General features: G+C 49.7%; 5 protein-coding genes across 5 annotated transcripts; 3 read left to right on the top strand and 2 right to left on the bottom strand.

Annotated features, from left to right (window-relative positions):
* Positions 1 to 307: 307 nt before the first annotated feature.
* On the bottom strand, positions 308 to 5176 carry PpBr36_02862 (uncharacterized protein; the record flags this gene model as incomplete). Its single annotated transcript, XM_029890039.1, has 3 exons — positions 308 to 527; positions 607 to 4005; positions 4080 to 5176. The coding sequence occupies 3 exons, from the start codon at positions 5174 to 5176 to the stop codon at positions 308 to 310; spliced, it is 4716 nt and encodes a 1571-aa protein (XP_029752834.1).
* A 1151-nt stretch (positions 5177 to 6327) lies between these two features.
* Positions 6328 to 9606, top strand: PpBr36_02861 (uncharacterized protein; the record flags this gene model as incomplete). The annotated part of the gene is made up of 3 exons (XM_029890038.1): positions 6328 to 6444; positions 6529 to 9205; positions 9272 to 9606. 3 exons carry the CDS (start codon positions 6328 to 6330, stop codon positions 9604 to 9606), a joined length of 3129 nt encoding a protein of 1042 aa, XP_029752837.1.
* A 1238-nt stretch (positions 9607 to 10844) lies between these two features.
* Positions 10845 to 13267, top strand: PpBr36_02860 (uncharacterized protein; the record flags this gene model as incomplete). The annotated part of the gene is made up of 10 exons (XM_029890037.1): positions 10845 to 11031; positions 11113 to 11209; positions 11313 to 11341; positions 11427 to 11604; positions 11675 to 11719; positions 11791 to 11937; positions 12043 to 12150; positions 12235 to 12313; positions 12381 to 13159; positions 13228 to 13267. The coding sequence occupies 10 exons, from the start codon at positions 10845 to 10847 to the stop codon at positions 13265 to 13267; spliced, it is 1689 nt and encodes a 562-aa protein (XP_029752836.1).
* Positions 13268 to 14092: 825 nt separating this feature from the next.
* On the bottom strand, positions 14093 to 14757 carry PpBr36_02859 (uncharacterized protein; the record flags this gene model as incomplete). The annotated part of the gene is made up of 5 exons (XM_029890036.1): positions 14093 to 14120; positions 14203 to 14265; positions 14345 to 14405; positions 14492 to 14556; positions 14633 to 14757. 5 exons carry the CDS (start codon positions 14755 to 14757, stop codon positions 14093 to 14095), a joined length of 342 nt encoding a protein of 113 aa, XP_029753669.1.
* Positions 14758 to 17110: 2353 nt separating this feature from the next.
* On the top strand, positions 17111 to 17504 carry PpBr36_02858 (uncharacterized protein; the record flags this gene model as incomplete). Its single annotated transcript, XM_029890035.1, has 2 exons — positions 17111 to 17191; positions 17373 to 17504. Coding segments are annotated over 2 exons (213 nt in total), but the record flags the coding sequence as incomplete, so codon positions are not given.
* Positions 17505 to 18987: the final 1483 nt, after the last annotated feature.

Below are 18987 nucleotides of genomic sequence, written 5' to 3'. Positions count from 1 at the left end.
GAGGTGAAATGCTTGCAATGACATCTCATGTATTTATTTACTTTGTAGGGTCTACCAGAACATCTGCTATTCAGTCCTTAGACCTAAAGTATCAGAGCTCATGACCGCAAGATGAACTAGAAGCATCTAAGCAACAGTGAAAAAAAAAGGGACGAAAGTCGCGGCATATTATGTATTCTGAACCCTGAACAAGGCAAGCATGCAGTACTCCTGAACCCCAAAACTTCCGCTTCAAATGCTCAAATAATCATGTCTCGCTTTTCTATTCCTGATTGCCAGGAACTTTATATTATGCACCGTTGCAGGACTAAGTCTCCGTCACAGTCGTGTCTGTTGTTAATGTCGTGTCGGTAACCGTGGTGTCCACTGATACTTGCGACGCTGACGCAGTGTGCTCGATTTTCTTCATCTCGAGAACGTCACCGACTCCAGCCTCTTCAGCCAGTTCCGAATCATTTGCCTGCTTTTCCTGAAACGTAAAAGCATCCGAAAGGTTGACAGCAACGAAAGACTTTGGTAATTTGACCCTGTGACCATAATATTAGCTAGGTTCCCCACAGAACAGATAAAGCAACATGGAATGCCGCTCCTCGATGCATGACTTACTGGTGAAAGCGGGCCCTGAGAGTCTCAATGACCTTCTTCCAGTCGCCGTGAGCTGTCAAACTACGCCTCGGTGCACAGCTAATGCAATGTCGGCTGTCGAGCTGCACATCCAAGGGATCGTACACATGACAGCCTGGACTGATTGCGATACGGATGCTGTACTGGAAAGTCGGGACGTCTGCCTGCCCGCCTGCTACGCCCGCAGAATCCCCAGCCGGAGCCTTTACTTCGCTCTCGTACAGCTCAAAGCATATCTGGGAAAGATAATCAAGCTCTGGAATGGTGCTCCGCTGAATCTTAGTCTCAATACCACCCTCCAGAATGCAGTTGAGCAAAGTGTAGATATGCGACTCTTTTGTGAAATAAAAGAAACCCTTCGCCTCGTCTGAGGCCTGCATCTCCTCGAGATCCTGAACGATCTCCTTCAGGAGGGGCAAAGAGGTCAAAAGACCAATTTCGAGCTTCTCCGTGTCAGAGATGCCGTACTCTTGCGGGCATATAAAGTCAAAGAGAACCTTCGCAAGCTGGTAAAGCTCACGGAGAGGCTCAAAGAATGACTCTATCTTTGCCTTTGGGTTGGTACCCTTGTAAAGGTGAAAGTACTGCTCGGGGGGCTGCGAGTCGCCGTGATGTCTAAGCCCATTCATCCACGACCTCCTGCGGAAGATGCGTTTTACCGATTTGCCAGACTCCGACTTGTCACTCCTATCATCCGGTAAAGCATGAGCTCTTCCATTCCTGTGCTCTTCCGATGATTTGGAAGGCTCCTCAGCGTCCTTGCTCTCCTTTGGCTGCGACGCCTGCTTGCTGTCTTTAGCACCGGCCATGCTTCCATACTCTTCTTCCATCATCTGCTTCGTAGGCGTAAAGACCCACTCGAGAAATTGTCTGTTGTGTAGAGCATCAAACTTCATGGTGTCGTACAGCTCAGATATCTTGCTAGGATCGACCTTGTCTCCATCGCAAAATTCAGCAAAAAGCTTCTCCCATCGCTCCCGAAACAGTTCAGGATCTTCTCCAGAGCACCACCGAGACTGTATACTGTTGACCGTATTGGCCTGGTGAAGCGTAGACGACATCGACGTTGTTGAAGTGTCATCTGTGTTCACGATCTTGTCCGTACTCGAACCTGAGGAGCTGATGCCATTTCCATTCATGAGCTTTGTATAGTTGTGCTCCATTACTTTGCGGTGAAAGTTCATCAGCTGCACAACTCGTGTCTGGACTTCCGAGGGCTCGGGCATGTTATCAGGCCAAGCAAACTGTGGCGGCCGTTCGTTACCCTTCCGCAGCAAGCCCTTAAGCTTTTTCTTCACCTTGTCCATTTCGTCCTTGGCAGCGTTCGAGTCGTCCAACAGATCTTTACGAATCGTAATGAAGTCCTCGGGAAGATCCTTCTGATTGAGAAAATTGGCCGCCCAGATCTGAGCGCTTGTCGTGACGCGCCTCTCTGAGCTACTGTAGACATGAACCTCATCCAGAATATCGCGATTGAGAAGCAAGAGATCATTGCGGATTATTTCGCCAAGTTCTTGAGCCTGATACCTTGCCGAGTGCGTCGGCTCCCCGCCCCATTTCACGATCAACTGCATCTTGTCCAGCACGAGGCTATTTTCAGCGGCAGTAAACTTGGACATGGTCACTTCGGACAATGAGTCGTTCCTCTTAGGCGTGTGCCGTTGTGTCCCAGGTGGAGCAGTACCTAAGCCGCCTTCTTTGAGAGCAGACTTGGATAAGGGTGATAACGGACCGGCAGCCTCGGTAACATCCGTTGCAGAAGCGTCTGACTTGTGCTTGCGGAACATGGGTTTGATCTGAACCTTGGTGCCTGGCCACGAGCCCTTCTTGATAAGCACGTTGCGGAGCTGCCGGAGTTTTGTAGCATCCTCAATACCAGCATCCATGGCTTGATCTACTGCATTGGCGACGCTCGCAAGCGCAGCCTCGCCGATCAAGAGGACCTCCTCCTGGTGGCCTCGGAGTAGCTGAATAAAGGGCTCAGTGTGGAATGTAAACTTGTACTTCTGTTTCGGTGTCCGATCGGCGTGTCTGATGACAGACACAATACCCTTCAGTTTCCAGGAGTGTTTGGGCGGCGGAGGCGGAGGCTGTGTCTCCTCCTGACATGGGTCCGCCAGGTCCGCTAGCTGCGTAGACGTGGTGCTGACAGTTGCCGGGGGGACCGTGTTAGATGGTTGCCTTAAGAGGTCGTTGTTGTCGAGCATAGAAGAGGCTGCCGACAAATCAGTTGTCGCAACGCTTGCGCCATCCGAGTTGAGACTGGAGCCAAGCGCAGATGAGCCTGCTGCAGTGGGATCCTGTAAGTCCTTATCATGATGGGATGTAGCACCTGTAGCAGCTAAGCGTGGTGTTTGGGGAACTGAAGTGCGTGTTCGGTTCGATGCAGCAGCAGCAGCAGCAGTGGCAGCGGCGGCCGCCGCCGCAACGGCTCGTTGAGCAATAGGATCCCCTTCGGTCGATACGGGAGGCGATGGTAGAGGTGGCGTCACACCTCCTCTGCGTGCCCTTTCCTTGATGAACATCTCCTTCAGAATACTTGCACAGCGCTCATAATAGTCATCATTGTCCTTGACGAAACTCCATCCGTTGACGTCAATGACATAGCTTTTGCCCCCTGCTCGCAGGAGATCAAAGCCACAGACACGCTGTCCGAATGTTTGCGATATCTTGCTGGCAATCTCCTTTTCCTCGTTGCTGAGTGCAGTTACGTAGCGAATTTCCTTGCCATGAGTGTTGCGTCGTACGATTCCGTCGACGACTGGTGACTTGCGTGTTTCTGCATGGCAGTAGTTCGGCCCCACCGTGTATGCCTTCACGTCCTCAGCGTTGTCTACTTTCATAAACTTTTCGTAGACGTAACTCTCTTCAGGATTGGTGATTGCCCGAGGAACACACAAGTCCTCGACATACTCAGAGCTCTTGTTGCCGATCTTGCGGAACAGCTTGCGTGCCCCTCCACCGGCGGAATTGGGGAAGTAAATGATGATGTTGTGGTCCTCGCCGCTCGTTGGCTTCTCGACAAATGGCTTCTTGAGTAACATTCCATCGACACTCAAAACATCGCCGTCATCCAAGAGCTCAACAACTCTGGGTTTCGGCAAGTTTAAGAGTTCGGATGGCTCCAGGGAAAGCCCGCTGACCCTTTTGATATGCTCCAGCATATCCGGAGTAAGGATCTTGGGGCCGCCATCTCTACTGACCTCAATCCTCTGTGGGGTGCGCACCCCCAGCCTGTTGAGCAAATGCAAGCAAATGCGACGATCCCAGAGAACCTGCTGCATTGGTACGTCATTGACACAAAAGGGCTTTCTGGCTTTGACATATGCAATAGCCTTATCCAATGGAAAGCCATCTGAATAGAAACATATTAGGTAGTCACTGTGCTTTGTTGTTAGCAAGTTCCCGGACAAGACAAAGGGTCCCAGAACCAGCTGGAGGATGCAGAGACGTACCATACTGGCCAATTTTCAACCTCTTCGTCTAGAATAGTCTTGTCGCCAAAGACAGATACATCGAACTCCTTGTTTGCTATTAAACGGTTGAGAATGTTCCGGCTTGGCTTGCTCCGTGCCTTGACATCCAGGGCACAGACGCCAATCTTGCCCAATGGAGCAGGGCGAATCTCCTCCTTCTCCCGTTTCACGACGGCCCGGTCACTGCTAGGGCTGTGGCTGCTATTAGCAGTACTTCCACTGAATCGCCTCTTGGCTCTACTGCGGTCGCGGTTAACTTGCAACGGCCGTGGAGGTGGCTGCATAGCACCTGGGTTCGAGGTTCGACCATCCTTTGAGCCGTTGGCGGAACCCTGAGTAGTCGGTGCCTCGGATTGAGGAGCCCCACCCGCCTCTTGCGACTGACCCTTTCCTATCGAGGACGAAATCATGGTGCCAGAAACACTACGACTTGCGGCGGGGGTCTGAGATGGCGTAGCACTGGTATCTGAACCAGCCACAGAAACCGCTGAGCCAGTGTTGGCCAAAGCAGAGGCTAATGAGTGCATAGACGACAGGCTCGTCCGTTTATGCTCCTCCGAAAGCGAAGAGCGGGAAGATGGCATCGCAGAATCAGGCAGATAGCGTAAGTTGGCAGACGACGAGTCCTGAGGCACGGTGTGCAGGCGTGATATATCCTCACTCGTGCTCCTGTGAGGTTGGGGAGGCTGGCCTGGTGCTTGTGGGGACTCGTTCCGTGCCTCGGAAATATCCGATTCTCTTCGGCTGAAGGAAAAGGATGCCCTGAGGCTTTTCAGAGGGCGCGATAGAGGAGGAGGCGAAGAAAAGCTGCTTGCGCGCTCGGGACGAGCATTGACGGTTTCGGTGTGCCTACGCCACCGTGCCGTGTCAAATAAGCTACTGGATGTTGTTGAAGAAGAAGAAAGACTACGGTTGCGGTAGGGCAGCGAACTGGGTGCGGTGGAATTGTCTGCTTGGTTTGGGCTTGAATTTTCGTGGGCAGTAACAGGTGAAGAAGATATGCCTGCAGCCGAGTAGTGCGACCCACTACCTGCGACTGTACTCGAGCTGGGGCGACCTTGCTTGCGGGGGTCCATCTTGACAGTGGAGAGGCAAAACCCCTTCAGGGAAAGTCACCTCCGTCTGAAGACAAAGTTTGGGTTTGAAGAAAAAGAAGAAAAAATCACCGCAGACTCGATGGATCAACCTGTTGCCAAATGGCTTTCGGTTTATCTTTCATGACACCACCTGGTGCAAGCGCAGACGTTAGCGAGTGAGGACAGACAAATTGTGAGGCTCATTTCATTTGCATCTGGATTGGTCTAATTTAGCGTTACGTCAAGAGGTGAACGTAGGACGCCAAGCACTAAAAAGTAGGTACACATCATGTACTTACTCCCTCCCTTCATTGACAGTGGACGTACTGCCGACGGTACCTGTTAGTGCCCAGTACTCGTTGGGTTCGTTAGCGTGCGAAGGTGGGGCCAAGCAAAAAAAAAAAAAAAAAAAAAAAAAAAAAAAAAAAAAAAAAAAAGTTAAAAGAATGCTCCAGGGGCCTGCTGTCAGATCCTGCACTGAACAGCAAATGCTCGGTTATAGCATGCGCTTGAAGCCTCAGGGCTATTCTATATTTGTTCTTGCTCTTGTCCATCTCAAGGAGATGCCTGAAAATCGGGCTAGCCCACCCCCGCTTTACTTGCTATATTTTACACACTGATTTACTTACACACCTGGTCTGGACGAGCCCCTGCGTAGACAAACAACGGCATTGCCATCTCCACCAGTTACTGTACTAGTACGCTGATTTGGATGGAGATTTTGATAGGCGAGATAAACAGATATCATCAAGAGCAGGAAAAAAAAAAAGACATCCTTTTTGATCCAACACAGCACAAATTTCATCACTATCGAGAGTAATTAGGATCCAAAACACGAAAAACGGGATGCGGGTTCGTGATGATGTGCACACGATGACAATCGTGACTTGAATTTCACCCTTACATTTGGTCGCGTGCTTTGTCTCCCTGACATCATTGGAAGGCTGAAGTTGACCCCCACACACCTGCGCACTTTTTACCCCACACCATGAGACGATGATTGGTTGACATTTTTTGCTTGATCGCAAGGCTGAGGGGGAAAAAAAAATTATTGCCTGCTCGCATTCAGGGTTCATTGCGAGGCGGATTAACATCGCGAGTCCCAGAGACCGTGCCTAACTACCGCACCGAGCACAAGCTCGAATAATAAGATGCCGCACTCACAAAACGAAGGCCCGCTCGTCAAGCGCCAGAAGCGTAATGCATCTGTCGCACAACGACAGCCCAAGCAACCGGCGCATGGCTCTCTCATCTTTTCACCCTTCCGCGTAAGTGCTGCTCATTCATGGATATTGCTGCATATTCATTCTAGTAGCAAAGATATCTAACAGGCACTTGGCCACCTCTCATAGACGATAGGCCTCGTGAATTCTACTCGAGTACCGTTCACTACAGTTCCTCGTGGTAAAACCACATTCCAAATCACAACTTGTGTCGGTCGCTGTCTACATACATACGACTTGAAACGCGGCCTCAACCTCCTGTTCGTCACTCGACCACAGACTCCAGAAGATGTCACAGCGACTTTTGCACATGGCGATCAGGTGTATTCTGCGTGGGGCTCGCCTCGCAAGGGAGCAAAGGTGTCGCAGGGCATTTGGGTCTTTCAGAGGGGCAGGAAAGTTGCTGAGCTTGAGCTGCCTACCAACTTGAACCAGCCGATTCAGCAGATATTGGTTTTTGGATCATGGATCATAGGCTGTGCCTCGACCAGGATTGAAGTCTGGAAAACGGGCACCCTGGAGCACTATACGACGATTTACACCATGGCAGCGGCCAATGGTGGCAACGAGATCACTGGCGGTATCTGCAACATGCCAACCTATCTCAATAAGATCTTCGTTGGCCGAAAGGATGGATGGGTTGAGATCTGGAACGTCAGCACAGGGAAACTGATATACACGATATTACCCCCATCACCAAAAGTTGGAGCTGTGACCTGCATGGTGCCGACGCCGGCCCTGTCGACTATGGCGATTGCGTACTCCTCAGGGCTCCTTGTCATCCAAAACATTCTGACTGACAAGCCCGTGCTTGCCGTGAAAGCTGGAACGGAAGATGCGCCAGTGAGCACCATTACCTTCCGAACAGACGGCAAAGGAGCGGGCCAGAGCCAGGACAAAGAGGGCGTCATGGCTACTGCAACTACTGGTAGCGGCGACATCACTTTCTGGGACCTCAACAACGGCGGGCGGATCATGAGTGTTCTCAGAGGTGCTCACAATCCTCCCTTGAATGATGGAAGAACTGTACGCGGTGGTATTGGCAAGATTGAATTCTTGCCTGGCCAACACGTTATCCTGACAAGCGGCCTGGATAACTCGCTTAAATCCTGGATATTCGATGAAGCAGCGGTGTCGCCTGTGCCTCGCGTCCTTCACTCTCGCAGTGGACATGCCGCTCCTGTCACATGCCTACAGTTTCTCCCCTCTGACTTTGATGGTGCCGAAGCAGGAAACAAATGGCTTCTCAGTGGCGGTTTAGATCGCAGTCTCTGGGGCTGGAGCTTGCGCAGAGACGGCCAGAGCACAGAACTCAGTCAAGGCTCCATCCGCAAAAAGGCAAAGAAACAAGGCATTCTGACGAATGCTGCCCTGAGCAATGGGCCGACCACTACCTTGGATGACCTGAAGGCTCCGGAAATCACCTGCATAGCCTCTTCCCTGAACCGAGATGGAGGAATTGGCGCACTCCCTGGCAAGCAGCGCATATGGGCCAACCAACAAGGCAAAAATGTTGATGCCGAAGTCAGCGGAATGACCGGCTGGGAGAGCGTCGTCACGGCTCATAGGAATGACCCCAAGGCAAGAACATGGTTCTGGGGACGCAAAAAAGCAGGTCGGTGGGCTTTCCCGACTGGTGACGGCTCTTATGTCTCCACTGTTGCTATAAGTCCCTGCGGCACATTTGCCCTCGTGGGTTCCATGGAGGGCGGTGTCGACATGTACAACCTTCAGTCTGGCCAACACCGCCAGCGGTTCCCCTCGAAGCTGACCCCCGCCCAGGCCCGACAGCTAAAAGTACAGCAGCTGAGGCAAGCAAACAGTGAGCTTATGCAGCTCGAACACAATTCTAGATCCACCTTTTTGCCTGGGTCCGGACGACATAAGAAGGCTGTTACAGGCATTGTCGTCGATTCCATGCTGAAGCATGTCATAACGTGTTCTCTGGATGGTACAGTGAAGTTCTGGGACTTTCTCACAGGAACTTTGCTTGACCAGATAGACTGGGCACCAATGACATCTATCATTGGCTGCAGGTACCATTCTGGGAGCGACCTGCTTGCCTTTTCTTGCGACGATAACTCTATTCGAGTTGTGGACATGGAAACCAGGAGGACTATTCGTGAATTCTGGGGTTGCCAGTCCACCATCAACGACTTTTGTTTCTCCCCCGACGGGCGGTGGATTGTGGCGGCTTCTCAAGACTCGACTCTACGAGTTTGGGATTTGCCAACAAGTCACCTAATCGATGCAGTGCGTCTTGAGCAACCGTGCAAGGCTGTTTCCTTCTCGTCGACTGGCGAATTCCTCGCCACAGCCACAGAGGGTGAGCTTGGAGTTCATCTGTGGACCAACAGGACACTCTTCAAACACGTTGCAACCAAACAAATTTCGGAGAAGGAAATTGCCAAGATATCTGCACCTACAACCTCTGGAGAAGGCGGCTTCGGAATTGTCGATGCTGCTTTCGAGGACGACGCTGCAGAAGATGGCGATATTATTTCTGCTCCAAGCGTGGATCAGCTGAGCGCAGATCTAATGACTTTGAGTTTGGTTCCCAAGAGTAAATGGCAGACGCTTTTACATCTTGACCTGATCAAAAATCGAAACAAGCCAAAGGAAGCGCCAAAGGTGCCCGAAAAGGCTCCCTTCTTCCTCCCGCCTGTTGGAGAGCAGAAAAGCCTCGAGGCTGTCGCCAAGACGGACAAGACCAGTGATTCTCAGTCAAGAATTGCTGGTTTGGATATGAGCCGATCTCAAGAAGCTTTCACAGCCAAGCTACGTGCTGGTGCCGCATCAGGGAATTGTAAGTGCGCAATCAATCATGCTACAAAGTACCAGTGTCCATGAGTGCTAACCTCGTAAACACTAGATGATGGATTTATTGAGCATCTCAAATCGCTTTCTCCCTCAACAGCGGACTTGGAATTGCGATCACTTTCCAGCGGCGATGGAGATTTTGACGAACTGCTCCACTTCATCAAGGCGCTGACGGCTCGCTTAGTTGCTCGTCGTGATTACGAGTTAATGCAAGCTTGGATGACAGTCTTCCTTCGGCTTCATTGTGACCAAGTCGTCCTAGACGATGTACTCATTGAGGCGCTACGACAATGGAAGGCACAGGAAGAGAAGGAAAAAGAGAGACTGGACAACCTTGTTGGCTACTGCGGAGGGGTGGTCGGTTTCTTGAGAAGCCCTTTGACCTAATGAGCTTGGCGACTTCCGGGCAAGGGACAAGGATGGTGAATAGAAAAATGTAAAAATTCCTGGTCTTTGGATGGCCCAATAGGTGCGCACCTTGTACGAGCACGTAATCAGTTAGGTTGGATAAACGGCTCAAGTATGGTGGGGGTAATGACGCACAAACAAGCCACAACCCTGATAATTCTTATCAATGGATTTTCTAATTTCACCGAATTTCGTTGCGTGGATGCGCGTTATACCAAGCCCCCGCGTTTCTTTGCAACCTATCGCAGACCGTTTTGTTTCTGGCTCTCTTTGTCTGTTCCAGGATTCGCCAGGGGCGGGCATGTTTATTTCAATGATCCCTGCCTACGTTTTCAGTAACGAGCTGCACCCTTTTTGACAAAAACTCTTTTCAGTTTGCTTTGCTGTATTACTGATCGGCTGAGCAATGCTTGTTCCGCCGATAGGCCTTAGTGCCATGGCAAGCGGCTACGATTGAACGGTGTCATTGGGGGGAAAAGGAAATGATTCAACTTTATACTTGATATTGAAATGTATGCACGAAAGACAAAAAGAGGTTTCCGAAGGTAGGTAAGTAAGGTACCAGATAAGGTGAGACACCTACCTACCCTACCGTATGGACTTGGTACATGCTTGCCTCCTTGAGCACTTGCAATGTAAACAACCTTGGGTGGGCAAAGCGTCGTCAACGTGAAGGGACTAGCTTGCTTGGAATCAGCCGGTTCGATGCATGGTTAGTACCCCACGATGATCCATTTATCGTTGCATACCACTCATTGATTTGAGGGATACCTAGGCGCGCTGCCATTTCCCCCATGGGGCGAAAAATACACTCATGTAACATAACTTCTCATCCTGTCCCTCAATTTCTGCATGGCCCCAACCTCTTTCCTGACGAACACAATTTCCTATTTTTTTTTTTATCTGTTTCTCCTGCTGCTTGGTATTTCTCACCGAATCCCATCCTGAATAGCATTCTCTATTGCACCTTGACATCTCTGAAGGTTGCATCAACCTGGGAAATAACGAACGACTACAAGATTAAGACACCCTGATGGAATTCGTACTGGAGTTCTTCTCTCTTTTGCTTAAGGCCATCCGTTGAAATACGGCCCTTCCTCTCGCCCTCAAAATTTTTTTCCGTTATTGTTAACACCAGGAACTCTCCTCGAGACCTTCCGCATCCCTGTCTGTTGCCTTGCTGGGAATAACACCCTTCCTGCGGTCAGAAAAGCGCCATGGCCGACCCAGGAAACGCCATTGGCCGGACGGCCTCTGCGCACAACAAGGGAGGGTCGCTGGAGGAACAACGCTCCAGGCCATTGCGTGATCCTGAAAGTCCTCATGAGGTCGGGTCCATAACGACCGAAGGCAAAGGCGACCGCACTCACCGGAAGCTCAAGTCTCGACATATCCAGCTGATAGGTTGGTAGACGAAAGAAAATTAACGCGAGTCCATCGAAGCTTGTCCGGGGGGCTGACAACTTCTTGGGGCCTTGGCTGCAGGTATTGGCGGCACCATTGGCACTGCACTTTACGTCCAGATTGGTCGTGGCTTGATCGCGGGAGGGCCGGCGAGCTTGTTTATAGCATTCACGATATGGTAAGCGTCCTCGTTGGTAAATGGGTAAATTAGGTTACACTTTCTTGGCATGCTATTTATGATCCGGTATGGTCTTCGAGTGCTGACAATATGGCTCTTACAGGTGTGTCTTCATACTGGCAGTTACACTATGTAAGAAAAGATTTACCACGTGCGCGCTGGTCTAGATAAATCGCATTTGCTGACGTATTGCGTCACGGTTTGTGTGAAAAAAAAGGCATGGCTGAGATGGTCACCTACCTCCCCATCTCTTCACCCTTCATTCGATTCGCAGGGAACTATGTCGACCAGGCCTTTGGCTTCGCAGCCGGTTGGAACTTTTTCGTCTTTGAGGCAGCTCTTGTGCCTTTCGAAATCACAGCCTGCAATGTGATAATACACTTCTGGTCTGATGCGTACGTACAGACTCTTTTTGGTATCCTCATGTTGTTCTTGGTGAGGTCTAATATTGAAGTTCTATTATAGTGTCCCAGCTGGTGGTATTATCGCCATAATTATTGTACTCTACGCGTAAGTCAAGAGACTGATCTCATATCTGGTACAACCGTCCGCATTCTCAAGCTGAATCTCTCACCAAACAGCCTGATCAATGTTCTTGCGGTTCAGTGGTATGGTGAAACCGAATTCTGGGCAGCTCTAGGCAAGGTCCTCCTCATCGTTGCCTTGCTGCTCTTCACGTTTATAGCAATGCTTGGTGGCAATCCCCTTGGTGATCGTTTTGGCTTCAGGTAAGCTATTTTTGCCTTGAGTCTGTGTTCTGGCCCCCTTAATTTTGCTCTTACATGTCCTGCCTGGCGCTTGACGGCAGTCGCTCACAACATTTGTACCCAAAGACATTGGCAGGAGCCTGGCGCATTTGCCGAGCTGCATTATTCGGGTGACCTCGGTCGTTTCTTGGGCTTCCTGCAGTGTCTCATCCTGGCATCCTTCACCATCGCAGGGTAAGTTCACAAGACATTGTTTGCTCCGCCAAGTTCCGCAGCAAATTCGGTCTACTGGTGTTGGTTTGCTTACAAGATGAATAGCCCCGATTACGTCGCTATGGCTGCAGGCGAAGCTGAGAATCCTCGCAAAGTTATGCCCAGAGCTTTCAATGCCGTATTTGTGCGTATGCCCTGTGATTGCTCTCTATCCCCTGCCTTATCTTGTCAAAACTAACCCCGAATTACAGTACCGTTTGACGGCGTTTTTCATTCTCGGCTCGCTGGCTGTTGGTATTCTTGTGCGATACGACGATGAGGAGCTCGTGAAAGCCTTCAACAGCGACGCCCCTGGTGCAGCTGCAAGCCCTTACGTCGTTGCCATGAATCGACTACGGATTGGCGTGCTGCCACACATCGTCAACGCTATGGTCTTGACAGCCGCTTTCTCTGCGGGAAACAGTTACGTCTATTGTGCCTCGCGCTCACTTTACGGTCTTGCACTCGAGGGCAAGGCACCAAAGTTCCTCACCAGATGCACCAGAAACGGAGTGCCGCTGTACTCGGTCCTTGTCGTCTTGGCCATCTCGCTCCTTTCATTTTTGCAGGTTTCAAACAGCGCCGCAGTCGTCTTGTCGTGGTTCGTCTCTCTCGTGACTGCTTCTCAGCTTCTAAACTTTGCCGCTATTTGCTTCACGTACACCCGGTTCCACAAGGCCCTCGCCGCGCAGGGCATTGACCGACGCACTCTGCCGTATAGAGGATGGTTCCAGCCGATCCCAGCATGGATGGGGATGATTGCATGTACAACCATGGCGTTCGTGGGCGGGTATACCGTCTTCCTGCCCGGCAAGTGGAAGACGCCCGACTTCTTGTTCTCCTACACAATGATCGTCGTCACCCCGACCTTGTTTGTGGGTTGGAAATTATTCAAAAAGACCAAGTTTCTAAAGCCCGAGGAGGTTGATCTAAGGAAACATATCGATGAGATTGAGGAGTATGAGAGAAACTATGTCCCTCAGCCCTCCAAGTAAGTCAGTCCACATATTTCTTCGGGCCACATGACCAAGCACTAACAGACGCGCGGCGTTGTATCAGGGGAATATATAACAAGATTCTCGACTTTTTGTTTGGCTGATGAGGCTTTCGATAACTGTGAGCACTGCACACACGTATATTTGGTGGCTCTCCTCTAGCTATCAGACCAGGCATACATACTCTGTTCGAGAGACGGTCTGGTTTGTTCATTTGTTCAAGGCAACGAACGATACGACGTAAAAGTACACAGTCGGATTACCTAGATAGTATATTTTGGCTCACTCGTATTCTTAAGCAGACAGCTGCTCCAGATGATATCTGTTTTCTCGCTTTATTCCCAAAGCAAAACACTAGGTACACATCTAGATTATGACATTAAAAATGCCCAATGGGCTCGAATTCAAGATCACAACAAACATGTCATGCACGAGAATTTCTCCATTCGACTGTCCAATATCAAACAATTCGCACGCGTCGATTTCGACAACTTACTTTATCTCACCTGATGACCTGACTCTGCATACAATGGATTTTACCAAAGGGCACTCGGGTGGCGTGAAAACTGCGGGCTTTTGAACGCAGATTTTCTCGGGACTCAGATATTGACAAGCATGGATCCGCGCAAGGCTTAAGGTTGTACAAACGTAACGAGACACGCCATATATCTACGGGCCCGCAGTTGTGCATGGCGCACCAATGACTCTAATCAGGAAGTACGAAAAATATAGCTTCTGAACCTTGTTTATTCCGGGATTTGTGTTCTACCACGCTTTGATTTCAGCAGGCCAAGGACCACAGTCCTGTGCTGCGTCTCCCACCAAACATGAGGCTATCGGATTCACTACCAAAAATTAGAATAGTTGTCGTCCTCTATACCTGTATGTCCCTTGTCGCAGCAGTGCACACCCCGTAATGTATTCAAAGTCTATTTGATATTCTTCAGGTAGACATCGCTGTTGAGAGTTTCCTTATTAGTACAAGGAACAAAACTACAGCGCGTGAATACTTGTAGTAGGGGCGTTCGAGGTTCCTTACAAGATGAGGTCCGAGTTGGGCGGGATGGCACCGGGGAATCCACGGGCTCCGTAGCCATAGTCACTATCAGCAGCATAGATGTCAACAACTATCATCGAGACCGAGATTCGAGAGTAGTCATCACCGTGGAGGAAGTACATACGCGGTTATGTCCAGAGTGGCCTTCTCGCCAACTTTCATGGCGACAACACCCTCGTCCCAGCCTATGCGTTTGTAATTTGTTAGCAAACTGAAGTCAGTATCGGCGAATTGGTCTGTCCCATGTCGGACTATACGGCGGGAGATATACCCTTGATGACACGCTGAACACCGATAGGGGTCTCGAAGTCGCCCCTGCCAACGGAGCTGTCGAACCTGACGACCAAGAAAATAACAAGTCAATAATCTACCTAGAAGATAGTGAGAGACGGGGGATTCATTCAAGACTTACTGGGCGCCCTTGTTGTCGGGCTTGGATGTGTCCTTCAGGAAGCCAGTGTACTCGATGACGACGGTCTGGCCCACCTTGGGGTTGGGACCGGTGCCCTCCTGTGTTGTGGTCTTTGTAACACCCATTCTGGCTATTTTTCAAGAAATTCGTGATTAGAGAGTCTTTGAGAAAGTCGAGGTGATTGGAAAAGAAAGAACTTTACAAAAGACAAGGCAAAGCACTGCCGCTTGAAGCTTTAAAAAGCTGCGCATTATAGGCGAGAGATTCTTCAGGGACGGTGGGGCTCAGACTTAGCTTCGGTGGGGTTCTAGCCATGTCGTCAGTGAGGGGGAGGGGTAATCCAGAAGCTCCCCAGGCTGCCCTCCAATGTGTGTTGATCGGGGAAGCTGTGTTGACAATGGAAACTGAGATCTCTACCAAGCTACCGCATTAACGAAGCTTATTCAAACGTATTTTCCATGATTCGATGACCATTTTACTTGGATTGCACACGATTGCTTTGTCAAATACCGGTGTTTTTGTTTACGAAGCTCGGGAAAGCAAGCTGCGCACTCGATGGGCTGGGAAGAATGAGCAATTCTTAAATCAAAAAAACACCAGCTGCTATTGCCATGTAGGTATCGAAAACACAACCAAAATTTCAAGTTCAGAGCGTCGCGTACCCCAGCCTAGCTGTTTCTTGGTTCATTGTTCCTGGAGACCTATGGGCTTTGCGTGTTTGCACACCCGAGTAGGTGCTACATGGACCATCCGTAATCCAGTATCTATTGATACTCAATCAAACGGGCGATTGATTTCCTTTGGGCCGGGCGGCGATAACAACACATGGTATTCCTTGTCCAATGTTGCGCGCTGGTCCGAGCAATGACGAGGTGTGCAAAAGACCTCATTGGTGGTAGGCTGAGTTCGCTCGCGAAGAACGAAGCAGACACACACAATCAAACCAACAATGAAGCCACACAACCATATACTGTGGGATGCTGATTGTGGCGAGCTTCCCTACACTAGTCTGTTACAGTTATATAGTACAGTGCAATGACAGCACCTGGAAATGACGTGGAGTAAGTCAAATATCAGTTGCTTTTTTCCCACCTCACCTCGAGAAAGTGGACGTGGAAAGCAACCGGCAAAACAAGAAAGGCGTTTGGGGACATTGCGGTTTTTTTCAGCCTCTTTTTCTGTTTCAGCAGCAGAAAATCTCCTGCAAACATTGTCATCGAACCAAAACGTTTCGCATGCATCTAGCGGCAGCCACGGGGACACATTGAATGTGCTTTTTGCGAACCTAGGGGCCGAGCTGTCCAGCTTGTGGCCGAGAGCGGCTTGAGGCGGGCCGACAAATGGCTTGTTTGATTGACGGAAGAATGTACAGTATGAACCTCCTACTTCGGGACACATTAACGGGTGTCTGGATGCTTGACCTCCGGCAACCTGTAAAACAAAAGTCCCTTCAAGCATCAATCACATCAAAGATCGCCGCTGCCAGCCCTACTTGCCCGCTCATCTGCAAGCCTAGACCGGTCGAGGGCGACAAAGGAGAAACCCCACCTCAAGCCACGGAGTCGAGCTTTCAATAATGACCATAGATCTACAAATTTCCTTACGGAACTTGCCTTGATTTGCCTTGGACATTCTTGCATGTGGTGGGGATCAATCTAGAAAATACCGGTTCGGACCTTACATTTGTCGAATACTTGTACCCGATGTACAAACTATTTAGAAAGTTTGTTAAGATTGCGCCCTTTTTTGGGCATGCAAAAGAAGTCAAAGGACTGACTTGGTACACTTCGATCCTTCTCCATCACAAGTGCAGACTGACGTGACTGTGTCAACAACAGTTCGGATGAGAGAATAGACATAAACGGACCAAACAGTTTCTACAGTGTTGGCGTCACGGGTAAGGAATGGGGTGGCGCAGCAGGCGGCTGTGATACCATTCCTTTCCTTGGACCATCAACAACAACGCGTGAAAAAAAACAATTGGGAGTTTACTCCCCTCAACCCAAGAAAATACAAAAAGAAAACCTCCGTCCGGTATTAAAGCTGATAGGAAGGGCTGAAACAAAATGCAATTGACAATAATAGACCCAGCCGTGCCGCAGTCATAGCCGTGACCATGGCCGTGATCTAGATCAAAAGTAGTAAGCTGATGAAAAGTTTGACCGTCCGTTCGTTTTTGATTGGTTGGCGCCCTCAATTTCAAGGGTCTTGAGAATATTTTGCACTTAAGCGCAGATGGCGAAAAGGTTAAAAAAAAAAAAAAAATAGCCGAACGGGCGGGGTTCGCCGGATGCCACGAGTCACAAGTCCTGGAATTGGAACTGGCCGAGAGTGCTATGTTTGCGACGTCATGCTAGTAGTTACGACGGTACAATCTAAGGTCGAGTAGTTTTTTTTCGTGTTGAAGAGGCAACGTTTTTTAATGAAGACGATCTCCGGTTGCTGTCGCTGTAGCCCCAATTAGCCAAACGTGGCAGATTAGAGGACGCGTCAAAGCGTACGAAGCATTTGGACTTTGCAACCATCCCGCCGGCCCCTGGAGCTAAAAATCGGCTTGCAGTAGTTCTGAGCGACGCGGTTGCTACCTAACATGACTTGCATGGATAATTAATTACCTACTTGCCATCTACAGTTTTCATTTGCATTTGGATTACAGCAATCCCACTTCCCGATTTCCGCTGGTTGATACCCGTTATTGCTCCTGTTCTGTACTTCATCTTACCGCTTGTCAACCACACAGCACAAGGTTTCTGGGCATCATTTCCAAAACTGCAGAGTTCACCACAATAAGCCCGCCCTCCCTTGGACATGCAGGTCGAGTGCAGCAGTAGTTTGGACAAGGAGAAACAAGAACTGGAACGCCCGGGGCTGAAGAGTCACGTTTGCGTTGATTTTAGGAAAACGATCTTCGCTCATTTATCCCGTTATCGGTACCAAGTTCTGGAACCAGAATCTACAGTAGTTTAGAATTTCATACATAATGGTCTGATGAATGTGACACCAGGTGCCAAAGAATTAGAACTAGAAGTGCTAGAGAATGATCGATCGACGCCCTTTGTGTCCGGCGACTTACGTGCCACCAAAAAGGACATGAAATCGTGCAGGCTTTACCTGCATTCACCTCACAATACGAGTTGTGACCATTTCCTGCTCACCCAAAAACCAAGGACAAACTCAATCACATCTTCTACCGGTCATCGTATTCTACGTGGTAAATAAGTTCGTTGTTGCGTAGACTAACATCCGAAGGTAAGCTTCTCTACAAGCAGAGACCCCCCAGTACTGCCTTGCGCTTAGATATCTATCTCTACCTGTCTTTACCCGAATTCGGGGGTTCCGATATTACTGCTAGTAGTACTTGGGACAACGCTGCTATATCAGACGGCAGATGGACGTGTGGCAATATTTCAGATGGCGTATCTCGTAACGCTTTACTCGCTGTCTAGCTCATCTTATTATGCGTCTTCCCAAATTCAACTTGACTCGAGATGCACATTATTATGTGATGAAGGACAAAAGACAGGAAATCATATTGAAAGCGGTGAAAGCAGACTGACTTGAGGTAATTTATTTTATTTTAGAGATCGGCAGTGATGCGAATTAAGCGATGTTCATTTTACTTGGCTCCCACACTTCCATGAGGGGCTTGATCTCAATGGAGCATTTCGTTCCTTCGTTCCTTTTGTTTCCTGTGTCTGACTGACAGAAGCTTGAAGGCAGGTAAGGGAAGGCTGGCGGGCGGCACAATCTAAACAGCCGTCTCATTGAATCCCCCAGGAAGCGGCGAGATGCTTTTTTGCGTCAGAACGACTCACTGCTTACAAGGATCGGTAATGCTAAAGAACAAATAAATAAAATAAAAACAAAACAAAACCCGGTAGTGATGAGAGAATTCAGGTCTTGCGGAGCTTCGTTTCACAGTGAGTCTTCTGTCATTGATGAGCGAAACGACCTGCCAAGCGCTGGAATTCAGGCCTGTGGGGTGCGCGGCTATGCTCAAAGGGCTCGGGGATTTGTTCCCCAGTTTGCGGTGGCTCAATGTTTCCCTGCTCGACAAACAACACCGTGCCGGGTGACAATGTGCCACCAAGCAGCACAGTGTCACCAACATTGCGGAGCTAGGTAAACACGAAGTAGGCGGTCGTGATGCACCTGAAGCGTCGCATGGGATACATAGGCTCAGTCTAGAATAGCGCGACATTACGAGAGGCACCTTGGCAGTCAGGTAGTTACGTCGTACGAACCCATCAAAGCCCAAGGCCACGCGAGGAAAAGGTGCAAGCATGGATTGTGATTAGTTTTGTGCAGCAAAATGTAAATTGTCGCTCCGCCGCTGGGAATGTTGGCTTGGTCGG

The sequence above is a fragment of the Pyricularia pennisetigena genome, chromosome 3 (assembly GCF_004337985.1).
Source record: "Pyricularia pennisetigena strain Br36 chromosome 3, whole genome shotgun sequence".
NCBI classification, from domain to species: Eukaryota; Fungi; Ascomycota; class Sordariomycetes; order Magnaporthales; family Pyriculariaceae; genus Pyricularia; species Pyricularia pennisetigena.
The sequence above is the reverse complement of the archived record's forward strand: the minus strand, read 5'-3'. Positions and strand labels throughout refer to the sequence as shown.